The sequence below is a fragment of the Triticum aestivum genome, chromosome 5B, assembly GCF_018294505.1.
Source record: "Triticum aestivum cultivar Chinese Spring chromosome 5B, IWGSC CS RefSeq v2.1, whole genome shotgun sequence".
Lineage (NCBI taxonomy): Eukaryota > Viridiplantae > Streptophyta > Magnoliopsida > Poales > Poaceae > Triticum > Triticum aestivum.
In genome coordinates, this window is record NC_057807.1 from 169,139,980 (window position 1) to 169,151,064 (window position 11,085).

At 42.5% G+C, this 11,085-nt stretch overlaps 1 protein-coding gene across 4 annotated transcripts; it reads left to right on the forward strand.

Annotated features, from left to right (window-relative positions):
- Positions 1–886: 886 nt before the first annotated feature.
- On the forward strand, positions 887–10,419 carry LOC123110933 (GDP-L-galactose phosphorylase 2). 4 transcript variants are annotated; one of them, XM_044531577.1, is made up of 12 exons: positions 887–1,446; positions 1,685–1,782; positions 1,877–2,041; positions 3,451–3,547; positions 3,735–3,857; positions 4,095–4,211; positions 5,494–7,317; positions 7,897–8,000; positions 8,462–8,767; positions 8,858–9,043; positions 9,433–9,693; positions 9,804–10,419. In XM_044531577.1, exons 7-12 carry the CDS (start codon positions 7,203–7,205, stop codon positions 10,122–10,124), a joined length of 1,293 nt encoding a protein of 430 aa, XP_044387512.1. In that variant the 5' UTR covers positions 887–1,446; positions 1,685–1,782; positions 1,877–2,041; positions 3,451–3,547; positions 3,735–3,857; positions 4,095–4,211; positions 5,494–7,202; the 3' UTR covers positions 10,125–10,419. The 4 variants fall into 4 exon arrangements, with proteins under 4 accessions (XP_044387512.1, XP_044387511.1, XP_044387514.1 ...); XM_044531576.1 differs by having other exon boundaries at positions 4,118–4,211; XM_044531579.1 differs by having other exon boundaries at positions 3,451–3,540; positions 4,118–4,211.
- The last annotated feature ends 666 nt before the right edge of the window (positions 10,420–11,085 follow it).

The window sequence follows — 11,085 nt, forward strand, 5'->3', positions numbered from 1 at the left end:
ATAAGGCTGGTCATAGTGGGGAGTAACTTAGACTAGTAACATGCATATGTTACTAGTCTATATTACTACCTCTATAGTGCATAGTATTATATAGTAGTATCATAGGTGGTCTCATTTATTGCCATGCATGACACATAGTAGCATCATATTTATTATGTTACGATATCTACCTATGTTACTATAACCATCTCTCTTCTTTAATTACCTGCCACATAAGCATGTTTACAAGTCCCAAATACATGTTACTACTTATGTTACCCCACTATGACCAGCCTAAAACTGAGACACTTATTTTGGGACGGAGGAAATACTATTTAATTTTTGGGGATTTGCTAGGATGCTCTTACCAAAGCACATGCTCTCCATATTTAAACCTATAAGGTTCCGAGAAGATTCGTTCCCATGGTTGTCCCTCGATCGCATGCATTCTTGCCCGTTGGATGTTGGTCAATTCGCTCTTCTACTTCGTTTCAGCTGCTGGATATTCGCTGCTCGTTTTCACCACGTGGTAAGCTCGCATTGATCAATGATGGGTGGGCTCTCGCAGTGTGCTGGTTGGCTAGGTCAACCATTTCGAGGTGCGTGTGCGCCCTCTCCCTGCACGCCGCATGCGCGTCGCGCCGTTTGTGGGAGAGCGTGCGGCAGCCGTGGATGGTTTCGTTTGTTGCCTGCGTGACTGTTTCTTTCACTGCAGGTGGGCTCTGTTTTGGTCTGGTCCCATTTGTCTGTCATTCGTGCTGTTGCGTTGCGTCTCATCTGCATCTAGAGAGAGAGAGGCTAGGCTGACCGATGCATGTGCGTGTGGGGCCTGGCTGACCGATGCATCATGCGCGAGTCGTGCGTGCCTCACCTTCGTCTGCGGTTGGAGAGAGGAGGTGGACCGGCAAAATATCTCACGAGCCTTGGTCGCCTCCAGTTTCCCTTCCCTGTCTCCAATCTCTCTTGACCTACCGCCGTCGCCTCTTGGTTATTGATGTTGCCGCTCCGATGAAGATCACCGTGCCGCTGTTGCTTAGATCCCTGGAGAGAAGGGGAACAGTAGCTGCGCCAGGCGGCATGCCTCGTCCGAGCCGCGTGGTGGCCGACACATCGGCGGTTTCATAGCCGGTCCTGGGCGGTGCCTCGTCAGCGTCGTGGATGGCTTGGGCAGCGCCTTGGCATCCAAGAGGGGCGAAGTGAGCTGACCAGCATGCGTGGGGTGCAAAGGCCACGAGCAGGAAGGAGATGCGTTGGAGGTGATGGAGGAGGAAGTTGGAGGCGGCATCAGCGTCCATGGCGACGCCGCTACGGGACCCCCTGCCTACCTCGGCATGCCTAGTCCGTGCCACATGGTGGCCGAGATGCGGCCGCCCATGCTCTGTCGGTGCCGTCTCATCCTCTTCATCAAGAGGAGGCATCTCTGTCGGACCACGCCTCCCCATCTACTGCACTCTAATGGTGGATGAGGTATAGCACTGTGTTGGCCGTCCTCTGCTGCTCTGGTCCCTCCCCTCTGCTCCTGCCGAGATCGTTTGTTCGTCCAGGCATAAAGACACCTCAGTTTTCTTGTCTTTTTCCCTTTTTCTGTTCTTGCATCTGTTTCTTCTTCTTGGACCTCTCTGTATGCTGCTTTAATCTTGTTCGTGTATATGTAGTTACTGATAAAGTACTCATCAGGCTTAGATTAAATTTTATGTAATTGCAGGCCGAGGTGAGCATCATGACGATGAGCAGGCCTGTGGCTGATACAGAGAGCTCCTCGAACGGGAAGTAGCAGTGCTAGAGGAACTCGAAGATGAGCAGGTCAATTTTGGCATGTCTAGTTAGTTCATGTAACCTTTGCGTCTTTACATGTCTTTGACTTACTGACATTTTATTTTTTCTGCGTTGCGATTAGGTTTCGAAGTCATGCCTTCGCCTTACTGTTGTGCTGATACTGGATGCCACATTGAGGAATATTGGGATCACAACTTAACTTAAATTAGCAATATAGTGTCAATGGGCGTCATCTGAACCTAATGAGATGTTGTTTACTGAAGAACAACCCCTTGCTACTTGCACAGTACGTGAAAAAACACCCTAAATAGATTGAAGAAATCATACTTGATTGTGGTTGCATTTAGTTGATACTTACGTGTATTTCCCATCAGTGGACCAAGTGGGTACTGGGTAATCTTCTATATTTCAAGTCCAAGCTTTCTATGCATTTTTCTATCTTTTTTTTTGCATGTCTTAGTGATCATCTACATGGCTGAATTATGCCATTGTTGATGGTGCACATGTCTATTGCATGGTAGACCCAGTATTGGCCCTCCTTTCAAGCTCATGTGTTCACTCTAGAGAAAAATCTGGAAAATACATCTAAACTATCTTTTAATCTGCCTATAGTGTAATGCTACTATTATATATATATGGATACATCATATCGATATGTCAAGAGACCTAAAGCCTTAAGAGTTAAAGTGACAAACTGGGGACTGATGTCATAATTGCATATGGGCTTTGTTCAATTATTTTCTTGCCTAGAACAATGACTAGCAAAAGAGCCCGTGCGTTGCAACGGGAGAAAAAAATAACACACACTCTTAACCCAATAACCATAATATGTTCATGCCCTTTATTTTAGCGAGGCATCATTTTTGCGTTGCCGCTTATCCTCCTTCTCACCTTTAGTGGCCTCGGTGTTCACACAAACCAAAGTGTGTTTGAATGTTGTTTTTCCCCTGCCAGTTTGTTCAGAGGTGCTCATGTGTGGTTATCGATGTTTTCTTTCGTCTCTTTATGATTTAGTGTTGTTTATTTGCAATCCAGATCGTCGCGGTACGAAAGAAAAACGGACGTGCCCTATAGGTTACAAGTTTGCTTTCAAAATAATATTTTAAAATATTTAATAGGTAAAAATAACGTCATATTCAAATTCTACATATTTTTCTATTCAAATTTCATATATAACATGTTAAAATCAGAGTTACGGTTTAATAGATATGGATAATTAAGTAAAATATTTGTTTGACTTAAATATTTTCCAAAATAATATTTAAAAAATATTTAAGAAACAAAATAACATCATATTCAGATTCTACACATTTTTCTAATCAATTTTCATATATAACATGTTAAAATCGGAGTTACGGTTTAAAAGATATGGATACTTTAGAAAAAAACATGTGTTTGACTTATATATGATCGGCGGGTGAATTATCTAATACGTCAGGGGGGTTTCCGTAAAAATGTAAAATAACGGTTCGGTTATGACTTAAATGTGTACTGCGGGTTAATTCATAGAAAACGCAGGGGGTTTTCTGCAAAAGTGCATGACGGACGGCCGAAACCCAATTTGCTTTATTATTAGGTAGAGATGTTTGCAGATGGAATTTGTTCAGTCATAAGAGCTTATCGGTTTAGCAGGCATAATTTTGTTTCTTCAGTGTACTATGTCTGAGGAAAACATTTATTTTGTTTCCTGTTTAGGTGAATTCATGGCCAAGATGGACGGATTTCTATTGTGTGGGCTGGAGGTTCTTGATGTAGGGCACGAACACCAACTAAGCTTCCATTCTGGTAAAATGTATGACATTCTTGATGAGCATGCATGTCTATGGTTTTGTGGACACTGATTTAGTTCCATGCCAGTTTATTTCCAGTGGTTGGTCTGCTTCTTTATAGGGATTTTTACTACTAAAATAAATTAGAAACTGAATGTATACTGCTTTCACCTTCAGTTTGAACATGACATCGTCTTATTTGTGACATAGGTGGAAATTAGCAAGCACACTACAGTTGGTGCATGGATGACCAAGTTTACTTATTACTTTATGAAGATGATGATTCCTAAATGGAATTAGGAGCTAGGTCTAGCATGTTGATTGTGCTTCAAGGTACAGTTGTTCGCACCTTATAAAATTAATGCTTTTTATTGGTGGTGCATCTTAGGAACGAAAGCTTGATTCATAGATAGCTTCTCTTTGGCCGTGTGATGATTTGAAGATTTTTGCTCTATGTTGTTGTTTCCCTTGATTAGATTTAGAAGATGATTGGAGCAGTTAGTCCAATTAGTATTTTGTTCATATGCTTTGAATAAAATTGTGTTCAGAGATCATGTTGTATGCACTTAGGGTGCATCCAATCATTTTTGCAGGTTGAAAGATGAGAAGAAGTACTATCTTGCCTACCCGAAATTAACATGAGCTTAGTCTGAATGTCGAAGAAATACTGGAATGTAGGATGGAGAGGTTAGCATGCTTACTCCAAGTAATAATTTCAGAACTACTGTGTTTTAGTAATGTATTTAGCTAAACCTTTCATTCGGCACATCCATAACTCAACCAGTTTATGCATGATGATTTAGGGCATATTTGTTTCCAAAGCAAACAAACTACTGGTCTTCGTTAGGTAAGGATAGGTGTTTGGTACCAAAACAAAAATTAACTTTGTCAGGCTAATGAGCATGCATGGCTAGAGAATCTTGGCACACTGGGAAAACAATGTAATGCTACAGCATGTCAACATCATGTTCTGAACCATTTTTAGTGGCTGAGAGAAGAAACAATTATCTAGGCTCATAAGAAAGAGCTTTTATTTCAGGCCATTGTTTCGATGAGCTGATGAACACACCACCTGGGTGTCTAATTTTATATGAGCCAGGGAAAGCAATTTTATACCTAACAGCTCTCCCCTGATTTGGGTCTTTGCTGGCCGTTCGATCTTGCTCATTTCAGTCAACTATGCCAGTTTGGTCGTCCGATCCTTGCATTGCGTTATCAACTTGCCTATTTTATTCTCCTCACTTTGTCATGGATTAACAACATATTACTAATTTTGTGTATTGAACTAACCAATTTAACAATCAAAATTGCTGGCCTTGCATCAACTGTTGTTGTTCTGCTAGCCATAGGCTGCCCCTTGGGATCATAATTCTAAGCTTGGACCATGTGCCCACCTTAACCAATGCAACTTGATGACTCTGTGTGGTTGCTAGGGGCACAGGTTGTGCTGATAAAAGTCCATGAACTTTTTGATAAGCATCATTATTTTCAATTTGATCTATTGTTTTCTAGCTTTTTTGTGTATCAACTTCCATGTATGGTACTGTTTGTCAAGCATTACTATTGTTCTCACTTAGATTTTCTTCTTCTTTTTTGCTACTTTAAATTTAGATGCTCAAGAAATTTGGTAAGCGTCATAGTGGTTTGGGCCTTGGTGCTACATGAGACACAAGCACCTTCAAAGTACATGCGTGTATTTATGGATATTAGTGCTTTTGCTCATTCTAATTTTTTTACTTAAGGTGGTTACACTTTCTTACATTTTTTTATGAAAGAGAGTGAATTCAGTCATGAACATGCATTGATATATTTATTGTTAGTTTATCTTCGTGTTATCGGTATGCTTTGGATGGCTGCAACCTGAACTAATTATATCACTATTCCCATCTTACTTAGTGGCATTGCTATGCTTCACAGTATACAATGTTTTGCATGCCAGTACAATTCGTAAGTGGTTTTTCGTATTTAGGTGTTATTAATATGGTGAGTGATTGAAGGGGAGGCATGAGGAGAAGAGCAGTCCAAAGGGCGGATGGAGCATGCCACTTGTTGATGTTAGTTTCCATTTCCGGAAAGAACAAATTTTCTATGATTTGAGTGTATGCTGATGTGTGAAAGTCAATCATTTGAATTCCCAACTAGACTATTGTGTGTTCAATATTTTATTGTGCATTGACAAAATGTTTCGGTGCCCGTGTGCACAAGTTAATTTTTGAAATAGATGAAAGGACAACACGGCATAAGGGAGTTTGCCCTTTAGGAAGATTCTTGTTTGCTGTTGTGATTAAAATTAGGAAATTTATATACCTATAGCTGGATAGTTGCTCAAGCTAAAATTTTATGTAGCATGTAACATCTGAACTCTATTTGTGGTAATAATTTTCCTATTGTCAAAGGCCATGTTTGATCTCCAAATGTGTTTTGGGTTTTAGTTCAGGAAGGTGACACCAATTATGTGTTTGATCTCCAAACATGTTTGAACATAATTAAGTCAAGGAATCTTCACGGTAAAGTTGTATGTCATATACCTTGCGCCATTTGGCTTTGTGTTGCTCGAATAAGACAACAAAATATGCATGCTACCCTAACTGGTAGCTAAAACCCACTTTTACTAGCAAAGTCAAATATTTTCAAAACACTTTGGGTTTGACATGGTCTTTGCGCTTGCTCAAACATAAAGTCATTGAAAAATGCAAATATTTTCAACATGCTCATGGTATCAAATCGCACTCTGCGCCATTTTGCTTAGAGATAAACTAAAATGTGTGCGCGCATCATCATAGACAACAATCTTCATTGTTTTTAATTAAAGGAGGTAAATTTTGTTATCATATGTCCTTTCCCACAACTAAACCAACTAAACACATGGAAAAAATAAATCAACACACACATGGATTCAGCGGGTCTCTGCGCCATATATTTTTACAAAATGAAAACTATTTACATCGACAACATGGTTTTAGTAGGTCTTTGCGGCATTTGGCGCAACTGGTCAACGTATCTGAAAAAAGAAGAATAGAATCCCCCTCTCGGAGTTGTATCATCTATACCACTCATCACGCATATGCCGATGTATCATTTATACCACTCATCACGCATTGCCAGGCCACAATCCGAAGACAGGGAGGAAGCGAAAAACCCACCACCACACGAACGGATCCGCCTCCCCCACCATTGTCGTTTTTAACGCCACCCACTCCCCCTCCGGCTCCGCTCGCCTCCCAACGCTGAACCGAACCCACACACCGCCATCGCCACGCCCTCTGCCTCGCCGGAGAAGAGAAGAGAAGAGAGGGAGAGGGATTTCGGATCCCTCGCGGCAGTCCCAACTGGAGCTTCACCCTCTCCCCTTTTGGGCCGTTGAAAGTCATCACGGCTAGCGTTGCAGCCTTCCGGCGCGGCCACGCTGCTGCGCAGGTGGAGCCAACGGCCACCATCGCTTCCTCCAGCCCCGCCTCGCACGGCGGCCGCGGGGCCCTCCCGTCCGCCGGCGGCAGCCCATCTGACCTCCTCTTCCTCGCGGGCGGCGGTCGCCTCTGAGCCTCTCGCCCGCCCACTAACCAAATCCCACCCTAACCATCATCCGCTGACTGACTGACCGACTGGCTCACTCTCCGAGAGAGAAACAGAGGAGTACAACCAACAGAGTGGGAGACTTTTCTTTGTAAGACGTTGGAGATGAAGCTGACGATTAAGAGGGTACCCACCGTCGTGTCCAACTACCAGGAAGACGCTGGCGAGCGGCCACGCGGAGGGTGTGGGAGGAACTGCCTCGGACATTGCTGCCTGCCTGGTGAGCCTCCTTGCCCTGGGTGAATCTAGTGTCGTTTTCTTCCCGATTCAGATCGGAATCCTGTTGCTGTAATGATTGTTTTGTTTCGGGTCTGTTAGATGCTTATGTAATATGCAAAATTTTATTGCTATTTTTTGGTATGCAACTTTTTCTTATGATGTTTCTGTGGATAAAGGAAATATCTTGGTTTCTCCAGAAAGCTGGGATCTTTACAAGTAAACAATTGCGTTTACCACTTTTAGAAATGATATCCTTTACTGAGGAATTTTACTATTTTAACTGTTATATAAAACTGTCACCGTGGGTGTTTTTTTCGCTTGAACAGATGTAATTTCTTTTTCCAACTGTGGGTAGGTAGGCTAAAAATAAGAGCCACAGGTTTTACTTGCATGTTTGAGGATTTTAGGGATCTGGAGGAGAAAGAATTATATTGAACTTCTAAAAGTTTGTTATCTTGTTTGAGGATTTTAGGGATCTGGAGGAGAAAAAAATTATATTGAACTTCTAGAAGTTTGTTGTCAGCAGAAGCAAAGGTTTTTCCGTCTGTTAAATTAACATCTGGTTGCATTTTCCGAGCAGTTTCTGAGCTTCCTGTCTATGCTTTCAAGGCGAATCCAACAAAGCTGCCTTTACAGGAGGATGCTGTTCCTACTGATTTCTTCATCAATCTCCTCCTTGGGCAGGTAAGCAGAAGTTCACCACTAGTAATTTTGCACAAGAAGTTTGAATAGTGTAGAATTTGTTATGGACGACATTCATAAATTGCACTAGCTTCCAGGAGAGTACAGAGATAATTTTTGAAAATATTTGCCATGCATAGTAAGGTAGGGGCAATCTGTTAGGCAAGCAGTAACAACTGCTTACACACTTAAGAGTAATATTCTTTAATTGCCGACATGTCGACATGCATGTGTAACCGTATATTCACTTCTTTGGTTTGTTTGTTTACTGTTGTTTATCTAACCGGCAGACCGCAGATATATTTCAAATAGCATCGCTGGGGGGTGGGGGGTGGGGTGTATCTTGAATAACCATAATTAAAAAAAAATAGTATGTCAATTAGAGTTATCCCAGCTCACTGCGATACTAAATTAGACTATACCAAATCTTTTGTAAAATTAATATCTTGCTTCGCACATTGCAGTGGGAGGACAGGATGACCCAAGGCTTATTTCGATATGATGTCACTGCATGTGAGACCAAGGTGATCCCTGGCAACCTTGGTTTCGTTGCCCAACTAAATGAAGGGCGCCACCTCAAGAAACGTCCTACAGAGTTCCGTGTGGATCGTGTGCTTCAACCATTTGACTCTGCCAAGTTCAATTTCACCAAAGTTGGCCAGGAGGAGGTGCTCTTCCAATTTGAGAACAGTGGTAGTGATGACAGCTACTTCCTGAGGAGTGCCGCAGTCACTGTTGCTGATCGTGCTCCTAATGTTGTGGCAATCAATGTACATCCTGGCCCTGTGCAAATCTATTTAATTTCCAGCTTGTGTATTCTTAGTGCTGAATTGCTGATACCTGTTTTTGACATTTTGAAGGTGAGCCCAATTGAATATGGCCATGTTCTTCTTATTCCCCGGGTCCTGGACCATCTGCCTCAGAGGATTGACCAAGAGAGCTTCTTGCTAGCACTGCACATGGCGGCTGAGGCAGCTAGCCCATACTTCAGGCTTGGTTACAATAGTTTGGGTGCCTTTGCAACTATCAACCACCTCCACTTTCAGGTATTGTATTTCAGATTGCACTTTAGCTTACTTTTCACAGAACCTCCTAGTTGTATAGCAGTATCCATTATTGTGTGTGGGCAACAGTATTACTGGACTGTATTCTCTTGTATTCTCTAGATATATCACAAATCACCCATCACGCACAGTTGAGGATCTCTGTTTCTCCTTGGGGCTATGGCGCTATGTTTGACTTCCTCAGTTTCATTGAAGTTGTGGGTTCCTTGCTTCAGAAAAGCGACAAAGCTGGAGTCGTGGTTTCTTGACAACGGAAATTAGCCTCGCCATATGTGTGCATTTGGCGTGAACAATTAAGCTGAGAAATCAGCCTGTTCATAGCATGTCTACCTTTGTGTAGTAATGTTTATGTCAATTATTTTCCTCCACAGGCATACTACTTGACAGTGCCTTTTCCTGTCGAGAAGGCAGCTACCCAGAGGATTCCCCTTGCTGAGGGCGGGATAAAGAGTGGAGTGAAGGTGTCGAAGCTAATGAACTACCCCGTGAGAGGGCTGGTTTTTGAGAAAGGCTACACCCTGAATGATCTGGCCAATGTGGTTTCCAGTGCTTGCATTTGGCTGCAGGACAACAATGTGCCTTACAATGTGCTCATTTCAGACTCTGGCAGGAAGATCTTCCTCTTTCCCCAGGTAAAATCATTATTACATGGTTGCCTATTTTTTCAGTTCTTACTGAACTATAAGTTGATGAAATTTACTAGTAATTTAGCTCAATAATCCAATCCATTTCCAAAATGCAGTGCTATGCTGAGAAGCAGGCTCTGGGCGATGTGAGTCAGGAACTGCTGGACACACAGGTGAACCCTGCTGTTTGGGAGATCAGTGGCCACATTGTACTGAAACGTAGGGATGACTACGAGGAGGCATCAGAAGCTTCGGCATGGAGACTCCTCGCCGTGGTCTCTCTGTCGGAAGCACGCTTTGAGGAAGTGAAGGCCTACATCTTTGATGCTGCTTGTTTGGTTCAGTCCCAGGTGGAGGAGGAAATTGATGATGCCATTTATGCACCTGTCCCGGTTGGCCCTTCAGCTGTTGGGGAGGGCTGCCTCGTAATTCCGTGAGACGATGATTCAAAAGGTTATGCCCTAGTAAGTGCCGAGGTCTTCATCGTCGTCATCTCAGTCAGTCATTGGTCGCCTAGCTTCGCAATAGTTGTGGTTGCTGGTCTTAATAAAAATCCATGTGATCGAACTGCCTGGTGTACTCACTCTTGTTTATTGTTGTTATCTGTTTCTCTCCTGTGGAGAGCAGTACTCTGCAAATATTTCCCAGAGCATCATGTGCTCTCTTTCTGTGGCTCATGTACTCTTTCTGTTGCTTGGCACCGACTTAAATATGAACATAACATTGTTAGTAGATAGAGTATCTGTTTCATCGTCGTTTCAAGGAGTGCAACAGTTTGTCTATACTTGGTTGTATATATGTTCACTAGCACATATGCTTGTGCATTGCAACTGAAGAAGTAATGGACATGCACACCAAAATGTATATATCAATGCGACACGACAACATCCGGACAGTGCCACCCGACGGCAGCAGGGAGACGCACGCTGAGGTTGAAATCTACTCCTTCCCTTTGTTAGCGTTATCTCACAAAGTCTTAAAAATGGACTACTAATGCAAGATTGATGTACTCCGGACGGATTAATTCAATAAATTCAATAACTATAGAGTCTCGCTCTTAGCGACGATCCTGAAATCTCGTATTACTCCCAAAGCCGTTAAATGTTTATTGAAGCGACCATACATGTAAATCCAACAATCTTATTTCGGGCCTTTGGGACAGGAGGGGAGTTACAATCCCACAAAGCACAAATATTTTTTGTCCTTAATCTACAGAAAAAAGGTGCAATGCAGGCCTTCCGAACATACTTCATTTAACATATCTAGCCAATTTAATGGGGTAAAGCATATATACGTATTCGCTACTCCTTACTCCGCAGAAAAAAGATGCAATGATGGCCTTCCTAAGGCTAGTTGTAAACGGGAGTATCATATATTATAATTATGCATATGATACTC